We start from the raw sequence: 19,910 nt of genomic DNA on the forward strand, positions 1-19,910 counted from the left end.
CAAAGCCAGTTTGTTCAGCTGTTTCCTAAACTTTGGTGGTTTGCATAGTGGAAGCACAGCCCATTCACAGTCACTGTAGCTGTTTTTAATGACAGCTGTTAATAGCCTGTGGGTTTTGCTGGGTTTTGTGTCTGGATTCTCTTTGGGTTTCTCGCCTTCCTCGCTGCTGTTTTCATTGGCCAGGTTGTCTGGGAAGTGCAACTCCCACCCCCTCCCAGATGATCATTTTTATATTCAAAATAGAGCAAGAAATCCTTGGGGGGAAGAAAAGAGTCAGTTCTGACACAAAGACCTAATTAAAAAAAGAAAGTCCATTAAAAGCATTTGCAAAATCAGGCTGCTCCTGCAATCTGGGGGTGTAACATTCAAAGCGGTCGGTCTCATGGATGGTGTGGACACGGTGGGAGCCAGAGGTCTCTAACAGAGAAATTCTGCAAGGGCCCTCATCCCCATGGAGCATCTGTCATGGGTCGGACCAGTGGTTCGTCCGTCCTCGGATCGCGTCTCCAGGAGCAGCTGCGTAGGAAGCAGGCAAGTAGGGAACATCCCACCCTCATCCACATTCCCCTGAGTGTGGGGAGAAGCCCAGCAGGTTTTTCTCTGTCCTCTTCCTCTCTCCCATCTCTCCTTCATGTGATGCCCACCCTGCCCTGTTTCCCTTCCCCAAGATCTGTTGGGTAGAGAGACGCTGGGGGCACTACCCAGCAGTTGCTAAGGTCCAGCCCTGGGGGTGGTTTGCAGGGATGCTGTTCCCTTGGTTTACTGCAAAAGGAGGGGACAAATAAGCGCCAGGCATGCACGCCCTGGTACTTCCATCCTCCCCTGTCCCCCCAGGGCTTGGGAGGGAAGAGGGGGTATATGTGTGGGGAAGGCTGGCCGAAGCTGGACACAGATGTGATGAGTAGGGGAAGGGCTCTGACATCCAGTAACTATTTCTGACATGGCTTGCCAAGAGGTTAGAGGTGTTCAGGTGGGGCACTGGAGTTGTACATCTTTCCCTACAGCCCATTGCCTTGTCGTGGTGGGAGGGAGCATCATTCCCAATGAGACCTGACCCAAGGCAAGGAGGGGGTCTCTGACAGCATTGGGTGCCTGAGCACCAGCCTACCACCAGCTTCATTGCTCCTCTTGGGACACGGCTAACAAGTCCTACAAAATGCTGTCCTCTTGCTAGGAAAGGGCAGCCTCTGGGATGTAGGGCCTCCAGGAAGGGCCTTTTCCAGGACAGAAATGTGGGTGGCTACACACAGAGGTGTGGAGAACAGCCTATCCATCTCCTCATGTTCCCTGGGCTGTGAGGGCCAGGGCCTCCCCACATCCCTACAGGCCACCGTGATGTACCCTCAAAGCTCTGTGAAACAGAACATCAGGGGTTCTGGCCAAGCGAGCATGGCCTGTGCCCACTTCCATAGGACTTAGATGTCAGACAGGGCTGGCCTGCAAAAAGGATTTCTCCCTGCTGTGCTCCAACTCACCCATAGCCCATCCACAAGTCTGGCCCACACCCACATTGGGCAGCAGATAGATCTGAGCTGAAATTTGGGTTGAAATTCCAGCTGTTGCAGAAATTGCCATCAAGCAATGCACTTTCGTGATAAAACCTCTCACACCTGAAGAACCCCAGAGGTGCTCCAGGTACCCAAAGAGACATGCCTGCTTCTCCTGGCCCCATCCTCCTTCTTCCCCCTTTCCAGTGCATCGCACCTCCCTGTGCTGCAGGACCTCAGGTTCCGCAGAGCCATCCCCGACAGACGTCCCAGCTGCCCGACGCAATGCCTGGGCAGAGCTCAGGAGGAAAGTATGTTTAAGGGAGGCGGGATAAGCAGCCTGCCCTCCTGCTCTTCCCTCCCCAGGACCCCAAGCCCTGGCTCTGCGTCCCGGCCCGCAGCCTCTCCCAGCTCAGCCGAGCATCTGCCGGGTGCCGGCAGGGTGCGGTGCTCGATGTAAGCAGCCATTTTTCCTCCAGACAGATGTTTTGATTAGTGAATGACCCCTCTGGCAACAGGCGACTGTCTTCTACTTCTGGAGATAGCAAGAAGCTTTTATTTTTTTTTATTTTCCCCTGTTAAGAAACTTTTTGCATCCATTTAAACTCGGGTCCTGGAAACCCGTGTGCTCCCACCCCGAAGCTTCGCACACAGCCTTCTCCCATGGCATGACCCTGCTCTTCAGAAAGGCCTGAAACAGCCCGATTTTCTGCTTGGTTTGTTTGCTTGGGCCAGATTCACCTGCAGAGCATGGCTTAGGAAAGACGATAGATTCGGGGCAGACTTAAGTGGCGACGGCAATGGCAAGCTGGCTGGGATTTGCTTGTAGCAAGGGATCCCAAAATAAGGCAGTGGTCTCCAATCTCATTTCTGCAGTGCGGACCTTCACCGAGGGGTAGATCACAGGAGCACAAACCTCCTCTGGCTTCGTCTTCCGGCTGCCCTGGGCCGGCTGGGGACAGACGTTGCCGAGACCAGTTTGGCTACACTGGCTGTGCTCGAGACTGGGAGCTGCAGCGGCACAGCACCCATGTTAGCTGGAGAGCCTGGCTGCTCCTGGGGATTGCCCTTCGTGCTCCCTCAAAGACCTTTGGCACGGGCCGGAGTGTTTGAAAGAGGCCTCAATGCAAGCACGAATACAATCTGGTATATTTATCCAACAAGGACTGGGACTGGGTGGGAGCTGAACATTGCTAGATATTCCCAGTTCTCCAGCAAGGATGGAACATGCAACTCAGCCGTTGCTTCGCTCCCCAGCAAAAACCATGATGCTTCTTGCTCTGGGCGCTCCAGCTCTTCATGGGGACTTTCTACATTGCTGTAGTTCCTCCTCACATGGCCTGGTCCTACTGAGCAGCAGCTTTTGGCCATGAAATTCCCCCTCATGCTAGCTGGAGACCCGGCACTGTGTGTGTCATCACAGGACGTCTTGCTGCCCTCCCTCCTGCAAGGAGGGGTCTTCAGCAAGACTTTGGCCGTAGCCTCTGAGACAGACCTTCTGCATGGTCAGTGCTGTTTATGGCACAGCACACTCGTTTGTAGCTGTCTACCACCTCCTAGCAACAAAGTTCCTAATAATTAAAAAAAAAAAAAAAAAAAAAGAAAAGAACAATTTGACCAAAATCCAGCAAAAGTAGAAAACAGTCACAAGTATAAAATGCTTTGGTAGCAAGTAAGTAGCTGATCTCACCAAGATCTTCAGTAATTATCCGCTGTTGTGTCTTGCAAAGCAATCCAAGGTTGCCAGGTTGGGAAATGTATTGAGGAGCTATTTTATTGAGGAAAGAGAGAATTTAATGCATCTGGGATGTGCCTAGAACTGGGGGAAATTTTTTTTCTACTGAACTCTTTTGCTACTTGCTGATGCAAAAATGCAATCTGGAATACTTAAATTATTGTATCCAAAGTGAGCTGAATTCAGCAATTTTTTCTGGGCAGGGGACGACTTTCAAAGAGAAATTCAGTATTCAAAACCCTTCATAACTGGCTATATCTGCATTTTCAAAGTATTTTTTTTAGGGTTTTTAATGCCATTTCCTTTTAAAATGTGTTTTCTTAAAAAAGACATTCTGAAGTTTTAAAATGAAGTGAAATATCTAATCTTGGTGAGCTATGAAAACACTTTGTTGGACCCACCCTAGAATGTGAGTGGAAAGGGGGCTCATTTTGTGATTTTTGCTGGGTTTGGGGGTTTTTTGGAGCTGCCCTCACAGTGAAACACTATTGGCTTGCTTGAGTCTTAACCTATTTTTCCATGGCACAGTTTCATGGGGGTGAGGCAAATGATGAGCCGAGACTTCTGCTTTTCTGCTAGGTTCTGTCTTGTTTTTTCCCCGCGCCCGCCCATGCAATCCCAAGGCCGTTTGTCTACGTCATCCACATCCCTGTTGCAGAAGACCCTGCTGCATTCACATCAGAAACAACTTGTGAGCTCTCTTGCTCTGCTAGCGGAAACCAGCCAACCGCAGTAGATGGTGTGCCCATGGTGCAGCGCTGCTTACTGTAAAGATGGGATGGGCAGTAAGTCCATTCTTGCAGTGTCTGGCTTAGCCCAGGTACCTCCATCCTACCTTCTGATCTACTGCAACAAGAGGAGTGAGTGCATCCAGTAGGACCGCTTTGACACTGTCCTGTTTGCTTTAGTCCACCCTGGGCACTCAAAAAAGGCCAAATACAAGTACAAAGCAGGTCTCCAAACCCTGCGGTTAGCAAAGACTTGTGTCCATCTCTACTGGACCTTGGTCCCCCTGGAGTTCCAGGTTCAGCTTGATGGGTTGCTCCTGTAGGGTATGTTCTGCAAACCTTTTTGAGGATGGGGGAGTGACAGGACATCTTGTCACATCCTTTCCTCTCCACCACAAAGATGTCATCCAAATGCCATGCAAAGCATTGCTGGACCGGGGCCTTTTGGTGGGATCTTCAGAAGACCTCCCCTTGGTCCACTGATGCAAGAACATCTATACCTGCATCCAGCTCTTGATAGCCAAAATGTCACCTCAACTGGCCCTCTGAAGGTTACTGAAATCACCTTCTGTTGTCCTACGACACAGGACACACAGCATGTCTTCGGGGTCCTATACATGCATCCAGTGTTCCTGTGACATGAGTGTCTGTCCCACACGTGTTCAGAGCTGGATGCTACACAGATCTCACTGTCCTGGTGTCTATTGACTTCTTCAGCAAAGACTTCCTTGACTCTCCCAGGAAAGCTTCTGTGTCAAATATTTTTACTCAAAACTTATCAGCAGCTAAGCCAGTCTGGTTTTTGCTAAAACTTTTCAAGCATATGGAAAAAATTTGCGTTGCCTTAAAATTTTTTTGTTCCATTTTGATTTCTGGTTGCTTTAAAAAGAACTTGTTTTATAAATCTTCTTTTTTTTTTTTTGAACTTGAATAAAGCTGAGGAAGTTAGTTTCCCCACTCTCAGTTATTAAAAATAAACAAACATTTTTAGATGTGAAAAACTGTAAATTCACAAAAGGAAATTTTCATGCTTTTCTGAGTTACTATTTTCTCCCCAGCACTCTTCTACCAGGAAACAAACAAACAAACAAACAAATTGCTGTAAGAACTATCAGTTACTTTTCTCAAAATATTTTTGTGACGCTGATTTTAAAAAACATTAATAAGAAGCAGAAACACTGCAGAACAACGTACATTCAACTCAGCCACCTTTTTTTGGAAAAAAAATAGAAGTATTTTTTAAGAAAGGAAAACTCCACCAGCTGTTGGCTGGGAGCTGACCAGTAGCTCTCCGCATCTGACAACATTGTCAGATACGTCACTATTTGGGGATTTTGTGTAGCACCTGCCAGCATGAAGGATGGTCACATTGGCTGCCAAAGGCTGCGGAGGCAACCTGGAGAGCGTGAAGGGTGGATGTCGTAGGGACTGTGAATACCCAGAGCTGTGCTAATGCTTTTTGTGCGTGGGTGGGAGCGAGTGACCTTTGTGGGAGACTCTTCGCTGGTTCCATTTCCCACCCATGCTGGGAGATGCTCTTCACTTCTCTGTACCACTTTTTGCACGAATGTCTCTTCGACACGTGTGCGGGGAGACAGCTCAGCTTGTGCAAGCATGCAGAGAGGTGCTTCCAGTCTCAGCGTGGTGCAGAAAGGATTTAAATTTCCCCTTGGACACAGGGGCACCCTGAGGAGATGCACAGAGCATGGTCCCCACTCCGCTCAAACCCTGTCAGAGGAGTTGGGATGGCCACAAGCCCCTGGTGGGACTTGCTGAGGTTGACCTTCTTCCACGCCCTTTCCCACTCTGTCCCACCACTGGTGTCACTGAGAGCAACTCAAAACCCCAAAACGTGCATCCGTCATCCTGCACATGGTCCATCAATCCTCTCGTAAGATCATTCTTGTGACATGACCAGTGGTGAAAGCATATTGCTGACTTGTGCTATATCTTACGACCCCTAACTGCTGAAAAGATGGTAGTTGATATGTCTGTATCTCCCATTTGAGAGCAGGGTATATCAAAGATCCCGAGATGCTCCTGTGAGATAGTAACAAGGACTGTAGATAGATGCCCAACACTTAGGTGGACTTTGTGCCTTTCATGGTTGGCAATGAGTGGTATCTGAAACTTGTCTATCATCCAGCCTTGACTTAAAATGATACCTTGCAGTTCCCTGGATGAAAAGGGAACTCCGGCTACTCTCACTTACTATCCCGGCAAATAACACCATTCAGAATCATAAGCCTTGGCACAAAGTTATCTGCCAGCAGTTTGCAGGTGGAAGAGTGGGAAAAGCTCACTTAGTAAATCATCTGCCATTGCATGGCAACCAGATCTTCTAAGCAAAGCAAACCCTGGTTGCAACCTGGAGGTGAGGCTGCCAAATTAAAATGAACTCGCTGCAGGAAATGCTGTGGCTGATTCAGTGGGCGACACTTCCCTTCCAACTGTGTTGTCAGTGCCCGGAGCGGTGCTGAAACCTGGGTACAGATGGACGGGCCATCTGTAAACTCAGGGCAGAGAAGAGCTGAGAGAAGTTTGGATGCTGAAAAACTTTTGATTTGGGGGGGAAAAAAATGCGTATTGGGCTATCCTGAAATATTTCACCAATTCCTTCCATTTTGCTCACTTTAGTGAACATAACAATGAGGCGGAAGGGAGAAGATATTTCAAAAAAATAACACTTTAAATATTGGGATGGCTCTATTAGAAACCTCATTTCACAGTCCCGTTTTTTTAAATATTAGATATGTGCTAGAAAGCAAATAAAATTAGCTTTTACCGGAATATTTTTCCCCACAACTCTGGTTTGCTGGAAGCTTTTTTGAACACATCTGTGGGAGTCTGACTATTACGACGCAGCACCAGACTGACATTTGAGGAAAATGACTAACCACATTGATCCTTGGACCTCCAGTCCCTGATCCTCCATGTTCATTGCAGACCTTGAGGTATTTTGGCAAGAATAGAAGCCAATGTGTCTGCTTAGCTGCAAGTATTCGAGGGCTTGTGGTGGGTTTTTTTGGACATGTAACCCACACCTTTCAATGCCTTTGGTTCAAAGCAGGGGCTGGGGCAGAGTTTGGTGCTTGATGATGCGAATACCTTATATACCCATGGCAACACCACCGGTAATGTTGGCTTCAGCTGCTCTCTATTTTTTTCCAGGGGCTAAGCAGGCTGAGTGTGCAATGATTTTGTTATTTTGGCTACCCAGACCCAGTGTTATGCTAGAATTATTGACCAGAGCTAAAATTACATTTCTGGGTGGCAAGTTAAACCAGCCCTCAAGCTGTACAAGTGTAGAAACCCTAGTGTGGACTAGAGGATAGCGCATGGAAAGGTTTGATTCATTTGTATCTAGTGCTACTTGAGGTGTCCAGAAGTTCTGAGACATACACATGGGGCTGGGAAACAAAATCCAGGATGTACAGGAGACTCGTGCCTTGTGAAATGCCAGGGCACATGAAATGGTACTAGGGCATTGCATATGGACAACTGAGTCAAGCCTTAGCCCCACACTTTACAGGCAGGATGGATGCAAGCTACACCATGTTTGACTCCCTAAGATCCTTGCAGTCCTCCAAAGTGTCCCACCAGGTCCCATGCCTTCATGGACAAGCTAAGAGTGTGTCTGCGCTGCTTAAGCACAAGGAAGGGTGGGACCAGTACCGTGCAGGTAGCGACCAAACGTGTGTGCTGCTCTTGCTGTGTGGGAGAGGCATGATCTACTGAAACATGGTGGGATGTTTCTCATGACTGGAGTGCTGCAATGGATGCCTATAAGCTCTTCCAAAGGGATAGGCAAGGAGGCCAACAGCATCCTGGCCTGTATCAGCACTAGTGTGGCCAGCAGGAGTAGGGAAGTGATCGTGCCCCTGTACTCGGCACTGGTGAGGCCACAGCTCGAATCCTGTGTTCAATGTTGGGCCCCTCACTACAAGAAGGATGTTGAGGTGCTGGAGCGTGTCCAGAGAAGGGCAATGGAGCTGGGGAGGGGTCTGGAGCACAAGTCTGATGAGGAGTGGCTGAGGGAACTGGGGTTGTTCAGTGTGGAGAAGAGGAGGCTGAGGGGAGACCTCATCGCTCTCTACAACTACCTGAAAGGGAGTTGTGGCAATGTGGGTGTTGGTCTCTTCTCCCAAGTAACTAGTGATAGGACAAGAGGAAATGGCCTCAAGTTGTGCCAGGGGAGGTTTAGATTGGATATTAAGAAAAATTTCTTCACCGAGAGAGGGGTCAAACATTGGAACAGGCTGCCCAGGGAGGTGGTGGAGTCACCATCACTGGAAGTGTTCAAAACACGTGTGGATGTGGCGCTTCAGGACATGGTTCAGGGGACAGGGTGGCGCTGGACTAATGGTTGGACTTGATGATCTTGAAGGTTCTTTCCAACCTTAGTGATTCTGAGATTCTGTGAAAGCACTGAGCAGCATGAGTACACCTCAGTCTTGGTCCAGGGACTCTGTGACACTCTTGAAGCCCTGGTACACCTGAACAGCTCAGCAGAGTGATATTCCCCAGGATCTCCAGCATCCCCTCTTCAACCCTTCAGCAGTGCGTGCACACAGCATCGCCTGGCTCTGGAGCAAGTCTGCTCAGTGCCAGCTGGGGATCTCTGCATGGGAGAGGGGACATATCCAAAGCAGTCATTTGTGCCCATTTTTTTCTGGTGACTTACAGTGTTTGTCTGAGCCTCATCTGCAAAGCGTGAAACACCAGAGTTACAAGAGAACAGAAACTATGGGGTTCACGAGGTCCAAGTTAGTAGGAGGACTGTATGTGGGATGATTTTAGATTCTTTTCTCCACAGTACCATCGCCCTGCATTCTCACCTTCTCCAATTTGTTCTTCATGAATGAGAAGAACATTTTGTCCCTCAGTGCCTGCCCCTTTCCTCAAGAGCAGTCTCATTAAAAAGTCATTTTTGGTCCTCCTTCCAGGATGGGGTTGCTCGGGAGCAAAAATCAGCTGATGTTGAGTGAAAAACACACTTCTGGAAGCAACCCAAAAAACAAGACTAAACCTCCTCCTGCTCCACCCAAGGTAAGCCTGTCCTTTTGGGAACTTCCACAGCTCAGTTAGTTAGTCTGGAGTGATGCAGGCAACTCTTGTGTGTGCCAGCAGGAACTTGAGTACTTCTATTTCCTAAAATTTGGTCACCAGTTGGAGAATGTTGTTCAAAGGGCAGAAAACAAATGCTTATGCGTGGCTTCCACCCGCCTCCACAAGCCTCTTAATACAAGGTTCAATCAATCCTCTTTTGCTCTCGGTTTTTTCTCTGTCATAAAGGATGCCATCTTCTCTTTGGAGATGCGCTATGGCCGTGAATTGTCTGAGTGGGCTGGGAATGGTGGTGTTCGGCAAGGCTGTGTTGTGTTGCGCCTGGCATAGTTATTTGCATGGGCTGGACTGGAGAGCAGGGCAGGAGACAGGGAGAGAAGGTGCAGAGGCCACTGCCCCGTGTGCCCTGCAGAGCTTGGACACAAGTCCTCCGAGCTGATCCCCACACCTTTTCGACAGGGCTGCTGCCCTCAGCACGCTGCAGCCCAAGCTGATGCGCTGGCTCGCAGCCAGCACGCAGATGGGTCAGGTTCAGGCAAACATTCAAAGCGGCAAACCACAGCGGAAACTTTACCATCAGGGAGGACAACAGGCTCACTGAAGAGGGTCTACAGCTAATCTGTGTTGGGGTGGGCTGAGAATCAGCGACACTGGGCATCTGCTGCTCCCTTTGAACTCACACAGCCTCTCCTCATGTGGACACAGATCAGTAAGACACTGGGATAGGATTTAGGAGACCTCAAAAGACAGACTCCTTGTTTAAACCTGGGAAATCATTTTATCTACCTGTCTGTTGCTGTACAGAGGACATGAAGTGGCTTTCTCTTTTCTTGCCCTTGTCAACACTGCATCCAGCAGCTAGCACAAGAGAAACTCTAGGTGCAACCGTCATGTGAAAACCATCTCGAGTCTTGAGCTCTGAGAGGGGGGAGGAATTGCCTATCGTTGCTTTTGATGACAGGTGGAGATGTTTTTTGCTCCTTTAGTTTAATTTCCGAGTTATCCCATGGTTATGAAGCACATTTTTCATGACAGCACATGTGAGATTGACCAAGAGGATGTTCTTTTCCTAAATTTCCTTCTCTCCAGCTCACTGGAGAGGAGCTGCTATCAGTGTGAATACAGTACCATCAATCACCTTCTGACGCTCTTTTTTTATTTTTGCCACAGGCACTAAGCTCTGACATATCGGGGGAAGTCCATATTTCTTTCAGTTAAATTAGAGCACTGGGTGAGCAGCTCTCCCGCCGCACACTGATGCTAAGCAGGAGGCAAAGGGTGATGTGGACAGAAAGCACTAAATGTTTTTAATTTAGTTAATTTAATTTAGCATCCATAGTTCACTCCTTTTGCATGTGTATGAAAGTATCTGGCAGTGGTCAAACATCGACTTTAGTCACTAGGTACTGTATCTTGGACTGATCACAGGAATGGCGTTTGAAGTTGCGTAGAGGCCAACAGAGCCCACCTGGACATTTCCATAGTGTTAAACTCTTAGCCCACAAAACAAGGTAATTGCATCCCAGCTGCAGATTAGGAGCGGTCTGTGGTCAATTGGCCGCTCTCAGGGTCTGGGCCAAACCAAACTATGGACCATGTCAACATTTTAAAAGTATGCCTAGATGAGTTGCAGTACTTTGCTGCTGTTTAATTTGCTAATATAATCACTGCCTCCATTTTTTGAACATACCCCTGAGCAAAGGATATTCCAAGAGCCCTGGGACAATTACTGCAAAGAGTATCCTTGGTTTTCTGCCTCAAATAGTATTGCAATTGTCATTTCTCAATGGGACCATTCATGTCTCCCCATTGACCCGAAATCTGGCATCAGTGAACAAGAGGTAGAGAGACCAGGGTCTAAATGAGCGGGTAGCAGATTGATGCTTTTATTTAGAGGGGAACCAAGGATTAATCAAGCTGACAGACAAGACAGCTATGAACACATCATGGCAAAATGTGCCAAAAGTATCACGACACATATGGAGCCAGATGCAGGGATTGTAGACTGACTACAGTGGGCTCTGGATCAGACTCCCACCCATCTGTGAAGCTGAGAGCAAGTCTTCCTGCAAACACAGCAAAGTAATAAATGTCTTATTTTTTTTTTCTATTTCTATCAAAGGGCAGACAATTTATCAACATCTCTCATCTAAACCAAGCCTCTGTACAAGGTAAGATTCTTAGCTCAATTGCTGTTTTCTTCGCCTTCCCGTGGGGTTTTGCAAGGTGGTGGTCCCCCAGCAGCAGGTCTTGAGAACAAGCCGTCATGTAACAGGCGTGCGGTTTCTGTATCTTTAGCATTGCCAGGCAGGGAGTTTATCAGTGTGTTTCGGAAGGTTCAGTTTACATCACTAACTGTTTGTAGCTGCCAGTTTCCCCTGCTCATCAAAGAAATTAAGAGGGAAAAGCACTCCTTTTTCATTGGTTGAGCAAAGTGAGATCTGAGACATCAACTGCATGAGATTTCTCTGTCTGCTGCCCTGTCTGCAGCGTGACAACTTGTTGATGGTATATCCAGCCAGCTGGAAATTTCAGAAGAAATAGCAGGCATCAGAGAACCCAGAGAGACTACAAAGAGAATGAGAAGAAAGGAAAGAGTATAAAATAAGGGTGCACAGAGCCACTGCTTGGAGGCTGTTTCTTGGCTTCATCCACCTCTGCAATTATCTGCAGGTCGCAGATGGCGTTTTGGTAGATGATTGCCTTTTAGCACGAAGCCCTCTGCTACCTCTGCCCAGCCTCCGTCAGCAATCTATATATATTTGTGGCAAAGAAGTTTTGCAGATTAAGGGCAAAGAGAGACTGAAAATTAGAAGAGGACAAAAAATAGAGGAGGCTTGGAAGAAAGCAGTTAGCAACATGCAGAAGTTCCTCACATGGGTGAAAGTGAAAGCTCCCCTAGGATTAGGGGAGGCAGGGCATGAGGAGAGAGAAAAGTGGGGTGACACATAAATAAGATGGGTGGAATGGCAGACTTCGATCCTTGCGGTATTACGGATGATGATGGAGGGTCTCTGCCATGGGGCAAAGAGAGGAACTCCTGCAACATCAAAATGTTCTTCAAAATTGACATTTGTTGTGGAGATCAAATTTGTGGGAGGTGTAGCTCTTCAACCATGTGAATCAGGATATGTTTCTGTGGAGTACCATTTTTCCAGAAACCACGCTTTCTGTTGTAAAATTGTTTTCATGGCACATTTCCAAGCGGCTGTGCTCTCCTACCTCCACAACCAAGCAGACGTTGCCAGTTCTTCATGGGGTTTTTATCAACCTTCTCACTCTGGTGAGAAGCACAACAGAAGCTATATTCAGGGAGGCAGCTTTTACTTCTGCTTCATGCCAGAAGGCAGAAACAGAAAGATGCTAAAAAATGCATTAAGTACCATGCTAGCCATTTTCAGCTCTCAAAAATATTTTGGTTTGTTAGGTTCAGTTCCAGTTTTGGAGCAATATTCACAGTGACATTCTGGGAAATATCTTATTTTGCTCTACCAGTGCCTGAGTTTCCAGAAATGATGCTATGTCTGACTCTGTCCTATGTGTCAAAATGGGCTGATAGGAAGCATGCAAGATCTTTGAGATATGAGACATTCTCATGAAAGAAGGCAATTCAAGTGAGTTGATAGAGGAAACACAAAATCCAGACAATTCAAACACGTACAAAAATCAAAGAACTGAATTATATCCTGTGAGAGCACTTCAAGTTCAATCAGGCAAAATGATTGACTACGGAAGTGTGGCATGTAATGTAAAATAAAAACCTTTTTCTTTCAGCTGGTTTTTTTTGTTTGTTTGTATTTTTTTGCATTCCTTGCTTTTTTTTTTTCTGATCTCGGTGTTGTGCGATTGCACAGTTGCCAGCTTTCCAACTGCTGCCTCAGATTTTTTATTTTTTTTTAATCGTTAACAAAAGCCTAATTCCTCCTGACATTATTTAGCTCAATGGAGATAACACAGTCAGGCAAGCAGTATGTACCTCTGGATTCGACATCAATCGAATGTCAGCATCACCAATCCACTTCTCACTTGGGGTGGGTTCTTCCTTCGTGTGAGTCTCTCATTCGTTCTACTGTGGTTCCCTAAGCACTGATGATGTCTTTAAGGCTGGCTCTATATCTCTATAGGGTCAAAACTTACCTTTAACCCTGCACCCCTAAAGCTCCCGGCACAGCAAAGCCTTGGCCCGTGATGGTGGTTCCCAAACTCAACAGCTCTATTGCTACAGCTGCTGTTATTCGCTTGCATGAGATAGATCACAGCTGGATTTATCCAGCTGTTCACAGCTGGATTTAAGTGCCACTGGTGGAGAGAGCTGGTTGTTTTGGGTGTTTGTCCTCAGGCATTATAACAACCTGCAGCTGCACATGGAATCGGCCTCTCTTGGAGGCCGTTTCATCTGATAGAGGAATTGCAACTTCTTCTTTTCACTTGTTTTTTTACTAACCATAATATGAATAGGACTGAGTTTCAGGGGTGGGAGCTAAGCATGCTCTGGAAGTTGAGGTCTTTTGAGGTGTCTCAAGATTAGCATCAAAGCCCTTCGTTGTTTTTATTGTTGTTCCCCGAATATGGAACTGAGTTTGAAAGGAATGCTATTAGAAATGTGGTTTGGAGCTTAACTGGAAATAGGAGGGGTTGCTTCTACCGAAAAGGCTGACTTTTCATCAGAAACGGGCATTTCTAATCAAAGTAAGAGGGGGAAGGAAGATTAGAGGGAATTGCCCAAAATGCTGATTTCCTAACAAAAAAATTATGAGTTTGGGTCTGATATGATTTTGTGAGGGAAGCAGAAATTACCCGCAAGAGCATGCACTGTGTCAAAACACAAGGCAGAAAGGTATTTGGCAGAAGCATTCTCCCAGGGCAAGCCTGGGTGTCCCAGGAGATGTCACCCACTGACACACGCGGGCTTGCTGGACGGCTGGGAGATGCGAGAGTCCCGGCCCTCAGTCCTCTGCATCTCCACCAGTGGGATCTCATGGTGCTCCTCTTGGTGACAGCAGCAAGGAGGCCGACGCGCCGCCAGCAGCTGTGTGGTTTGAAGGCATGCTTTTCTAGCACACGCTTACCTGGGTGAACCAGCCCGTGCCGCGCTGAAACGGAAAGCTGGACCCATTTTCAGCAACAGTAACTGATAGTTCAGTGCACCCGGCCAACACGTGCTGCGACTTGTCATTCGCCCCACAACCATCCTAGCATGGCTCTAAACCAACTGACGGTCCTCTGGGGGACCATGGCACAGTCTCAGCCTGGCTCCATAGCCGTGAGGTGGTTGCAAAGACCTTCCATTCATGATGGGAGGACTGGTTGAATCATTTCTATTAAGCCATCAAACCGGCACTCAGCCTATGCAAACCAAGCTGGTATCTTTAACTTTCCTGACAGCAGCTCTGAGCCAAGATGTATTTGGCTTGCCATCAAAGCCTCCGGGCTGCTAGCGTTATCTGCAAAGCTGTCACTCCTAGCAGCCCCGACGGCTTCTCTGCTGGAGAGTCACTCATGACCCAACTTGATCAAATAGGCCAAGAAAGTATTATCGACTCTGTTTCTCAGTGGGGCGACGGCTGAGACGGCAAGAGTCACTTTCGTCATAAGATGGCAAGTCTCGCTGGCTGGCGCAGAGAGAGCTTTTCTTCTGGTTCACCGAAGTGTGCAGTGTTTCTAACATCTATTTGGAGAAGGGGATAAGAGGCGATCATAACATTTTTTCAGTGTATGAAACTTTTTGTCCTTGCTATATTTGCTCTCTTTCTTTCTCCTTCTCTCCTTTTTGTTTGTTTTTTGGGGTTTTTTTGTTTCATTTATTTGTACTTATGTCCGTCACTTCATGATCAAAACTACATTTTTCGTTTTACTTTCTGGAATACACAGCCACTCTGTTCTTGAAGATGTTCACACATGTGCGCTATTTTTCAAAGCAAAAGTGTGACCATGGCATTATTTTACTTCTAAGAGGAGCAGGATGGTGCTTGTACATGAACACATCCATTGTAGACACCTTGCAGCAGGCACATGCCCAGAAACCTCTCATGCCAGTGAAGCTGCGTGATAACACCTTTCTCAAGGAGGCAACAAGAATTTGGGTGCATTGCTAATGCCAAAAGCTTTCAGATCCCTCACGGGGAAGCCTCCAACCATGCAAGCTATTTCAAGACTTCAAAGCTTCTCCCCTGCGACCAATCATCCTTTTCCCCATACGTAGGAGAGAGCGAAGCTCTGCTGAAACTTCTTATGGATCTCCAAGTTCCTCCTCACAAGCCTGAAGGGAACTGCTCAGGGCTTGGGTTTACAAAGCTGCATTTTCTCCCACGCTGACCCTTTCTCCTCCCTCCTCTCCAATAAATGGCCAGCAGAGCAGCAGCCCAGCCTTGCACGGACACAAAACCCAAGTTGCCCCAGAGACACGTTATCTTGCGATGACAAAGGGCCAGTCTGGCTCTCTTGCTGGGGGCATTATTTGGAAAGGTCACACAGACACTGTGGCTTGACAGTCTGTTTTGAAAAATGCTATTTATAGACTGTCCATCACTCTCAGTGCATTAATTAGGCTGTGTACAAGCTAAAACCTTTCTGCAGCAAATGGTCTCCTTTTCCTTTTTCTTTTTTCCCTTTCCCTTTCCCTTTCCCTTTTCCTTTTCCTTTTTTCTTCCTCTTCTTCTTCTTCTTCTTTTTCTTCTTCTTTTTCTTCTTCTTCTTCTTTTTCTTCTTCTTCTTATTCTTTTTCTACTTCTTTTTCTACTTCTTTTTCTTCTTTTCCTTCTTTTCCTTCTTTTCCTTCTTTTCCTTTCCCTTTCCCTTTCCCTTTCCCTTTCCCTTTCCCTTTCCCTTTTCTTTTCCCTTTTCTTTTCCCTTTTTTCCTTCTCCTTCTCCTTCTCCTTTTCCTTTTCCTCTTCCTTTTCCTTTTCCTTTTCCTTTTCCTTTTCCTTTTCCTTTTCCTTTTCCTTTTCCTTTTCCTTTTTTCTATTTCTTTTTCCTTTTTTCAATTTCTTTTTCCTTTTTTCAATTTCTTTTTCTTTTTTATTTTTTCCCTATTGTTTAAATTGTTTTATTATTTATTATTTTCTTTTTCCTTTTCACCATTGTGTTTTGGTTTGATTTTTGTGTTTGTGTGCATGTGCTGAGCCTCTTCATGAAGTTTGATCTGCCCCAAAATAGCTGCTTATTTCTGCTTCAGCGGCTGCGGGCCCGCAGAGCACATGTGAGCAGTTGTGCAACCCTCTCCGAGCGCAGCAGTGGCACAACCCGGGCGTGCAAACGTCACGATTCGGCTCCAGCCACAGAGACCTGCCCCAGAGAGGGTTCGCAGCCTTGCAGCGCACGTACCAGGCGGCAGCTTTGCCAGGCACAACGCCGGAGGGCGAAAGCTCGTTTTGCTCTGCCAAAATCCAGGCTCGAGCAACGTGGCTAGAGCACAAGCGAGGGTGTAACCTGGTGGCACATCTGCAAGGAACATCGCATAAAAGGGATGGCAAGATACAGGCTGAGTCGAGAGCATCTGCAGGGAGAGCTAAATCCCAGCGATGGGCTCAAGTAACAGAAACTGAGATGACTTCATGCCTATTTCAACCGAGAAAGCCTCATCTTTTTGAGTCAAATCCCAGAGCCACCCTGGGAAATGTTTCATTTACTGCCATGTAAAACTCGGCCAAACACCGACAGGTTATTTATGACCCTTCTTATTCTTCACAAACCCGTTTTTCTTGTTGACACACTGGGGTTTGTGGATAGCGGGGTCTGGAGTGCTTTAAAAACACGCAGAGAGGAAACACTTTGGTGAATCAGCGTTGGTCCCCAAGCAGGGGTTGTGGTTGGCAGGAAAGCTGGCTTGGTGGAAAGCTTGGCTTTTGGGGGAAAGGGGGGGTTGACAGCCCCGGTGTGCAGGGGCTGAAATGTCCCACCACACACCCGGGTGTGTATCACCCCCCGGGCAGGGAAGCGGCTGGATTCAATGGTGCTGCTGCTTCTTTCAGATCACTTGGTTGTGATTGCACTGTACGACTTTCCTGCCTCAAGTGACCGTGACCTGCCGCTGGTCAAGGGGGAGAAACTCCAAGTCCTCTCCAAGTAAGTGACCTGCTGCCAGAGGGAGGTTCAAAGACAAGCGTGGTGAGGCTGGGAAAAGGAGGACCTTGGAGTCAGGCACCAATGTGCAGCTCACCATAGCTGAGCCTGTGTCTTGGCTCCAGCGTGTGACTGTGGGTGCCCTCTTCTCTCTGCAAGGTGGAGAAGGTGACACTTCCATGCTTTCCTTGGGTTAAGGAGGGGTCAGGTGGTGTCCCTGCCTGGTTACTACTGGGGCCTTCTTCACTGCCAGTGCACATGGGCGCAGAAGTACCATAAATAACAACAATAACCTATCTCCTGTTTCATATTTTGTGCTGATTGTGCTTTTGCAAAGGATGTGGGTTGGGTGTAGTCGGAGGAAAGGACAGAATCGAGCCAGAGAGGTGTGTGGTTTCATTTCACCTTCTTCTCAAACTCATGAGAGAAAAGGCGGGCAGTCCGTCTGCCCAGTCCATTACAGGGCAGAGGTGGGTTTGGGTCCCCCAGTCATGTGGCCTTGTAGGGATGTTCCAACCTTGACCTCTCTGAGACGTGGCCTCCGGAGGTGACATTTCTCACCCGGATGCCATGGGCTGGGGCCCATGGGGCAGGGGAGACCGCTGGGTGGGGCTGGCTTTTGGTCACGGCTGATGGCTGAGTCAGTGGTGGGAGAGCAAAGCAGTGCGGTGTCTGGCAGATGAAGGAAGGAACAGAAAGGAGGAGCTCCGATGTCCCTCTGCAAAAGACAAAGTAAACCCACAGTGACCCAGATTTCCCTCCTCTCGCTTGGGGCATGTAGCAGAGGTTTGGGTCCGTGGTCACTCTGCGCTTCCTCTGCATTCATGGAAAGAGGCTGTCACCTCCAGAAGTCCCTGAGAGACCAACAGCCTTCAACTGGTGGTCCTAAGAAATCGAGCGAGACCTGTAAAGTGGATTACAGAGTGCTGGCCTATTTGCAGGGCTCAAAATCCCAGAAGCCATGCCATCCCCGCAGCCTCAGCCTGTCATGAAACCTCCTCCAGGCACTCATGCTTTCTCTTCTACTTGCTTTGCAGTGAGGGGGACTGGTGGCTGGCAAAATCCCTCAGCAGCGGGAGGAAAGGCTACATCCCTAGTAACTTCGTCGCACAAGTAGACAGTTTGGAAGAGGAAAAGTAAGTGCGAAAGCTTATGAATGGTGAACACTAATGCAGGGCTTTGCTTTCCAAAAGAGCTCAGTCCCTCAACAAGCTACAGGAACAGCTTTACTCGACGGCAGGAAGACGTGAGTGCTGGGCTGGATGGCAAGAGGTTTTCCACCATCCCCAACAGTGCTGACCAAAAGTTCAGGAGAAGTTTTAAGCACCATGTGGGTGCAGAGCAGGAAGGATGAGGTTGCAATCGGGAAAGTGGGCAAAGACTCCTGTCCCAGCGATTGCACCCACCATGGAAAACAAGAATTTTGTGGGACAAACATAAAGGTTATGTTTGCACTGGTAAATTAGTGGTGCCAGGGACCATCATCTGGCCCCACTGGGCCAGTCCACCCACACCCATACTGTTAAACACCCTCAGCCTCCAAGAGGGTGTCCGTATGCAAACTGGGACTGGGGATCACGCGAGAGGGGTTGCGTTGATCCAGGTCTTGGATGTGCCAGGGACCACACAAACAATTCAGTGGGGCGGACAACTGAGTGCCAGTGCCCAGACCCACAGCCTGGTGCTATTTGTTTCATTATCCCAGAGGCAGCTTTCATGTTTGGCTCCCTGCAAAGAGGGTGGTACGAAAGACTTAGGCCAAAAGGGTTTATTTTGCCTATAATACAAACAACAGAGGAAATTGTGTCCATGACTTATTCTCCTCTATGGCATTCAGCTATAAACGATCATCCCTGCTTGCAACCTCCTCTTGGAGGGTCACAACCATCATTGAATCCAGCAAATATTTAACAGCGCACAGAAATGTAGTTGAGACATAAATGTTCTTTGCATCCAAAGGGTACATTTAAATGGTTATGATCATCCTATGTTCAACGTCCAGCCCACGTATCTGCTTTATTTGCAGCCTGCCTGGGCACTGCTCAGGGCTTGCTCACTTGCCAGGTGAGCTGTGGGTCCCTGCGTGCCTCAGAGGCTGTGCTCTGGCTGAGTCTGCACCCCTCTCCTGTACAGGGTACTGCACATGCCACACTCTCTGCTCTGGTTGAGTTGCTAAGCTGTGAAACAAACCCAAAACGACCCAAATCTGGTGTTAATCTACTGAAAACAGTCTATTACTGGCACTTTCCAGCAGATAAAAAACTATTTGCTGATAAAAATAACCTACAGTTTCAGACTGTAATGGTAAAAAAAAAAAAAGGAACGAACTGGAAAGAATTTGCCTTTTTTTAGAGCTTTTCCTTTTCAAACAACAATTTTGCCTTTTCTGTCTCCCAGGTGGTATTTTAAAACTCTGAGCAGAAAGGATGCTGAACGGCTGTTGTTATCTTCCGGCAACAAAGTTGGCTCTTTCCTTGTCCGAGAGAGTGAAACCAGCAAAGGTGAGGTCCGCAGAGCAAAGGTAACTCCTCGTTCTTGCCACGGCTTGGAGAACCTTTCAGACCTGAGCTGCAAGGTCCAGCTTTGTCAGCGTTTCTCTGATCTGGCTGGGCAAAATGGCTTTTGTTGGGCTCAGCAGGGCTGTAGCAGTGAACTGGGGATTTGGAGGGCAGAGATTTGCTCATGATGTGACTTGTACGAGTAGTTCAGGCTGTGGTAAGGGTGGCTCTTGCCACCATAGTTTGTGGCAGAGATGCAGGAACACCAATAAGCAGAAAAGATTTTCCAAAACAGTGTGTAGGGTGTTTCTTTTCCTTTTCTCCCCAAGGAAAT

The 19,910-nt window shown here is 47.7% G+C and overlaps 1 protein-coding gene across 1 annotated transcript in view; it reads left to right on the forward strand.

The window, feature by feature from the left end:
• Positions 1-451: 451 nt before the first annotated feature.
• The window catches only part of BLK (BLK proto-oncogene, Src family tyrosine kinase), a gene marked incomplete at both ends in the record, with an annotated part of 36,344 nt that continues 16,885 nt past the window's right edge, over positions 452-19,910 (forward strand). Inside the window, 6 exons of the mRNA XM_081997861.1 lie at positions 452-531; positions 8,897-8,999; positions 11,140-11,188; positions 16,988-17,081; positions 18,116-18,214; positions 19,476-19,579. Coding sequence (XP_081853987.1) covers positions 452-531; positions 8,897-8,999; positions 11,140-11,188; positions 16,988-17,081; positions 18,116-18,214; positions 19,476-19,579 — 529 coding nt within the window. The remainder of the gene's footprint in view (positions 532-8,896; positions 9,000-11,139; positions 11,189-16,987; positions 17,082-18,115; positions 18,215-19,475; positions 19,580-19,910) is intronic.

Source organism: Phaethon aethereus (assembly GCF_964289735.1).
Source record: "Phaethon aethereus genome assembly, chromosome: 3".
NCBI lineage: Eukaryota > Metazoa > Chordata > Aves > Phaethontiformes > Phaethontidae > Phaethon > Phaethon aethereus.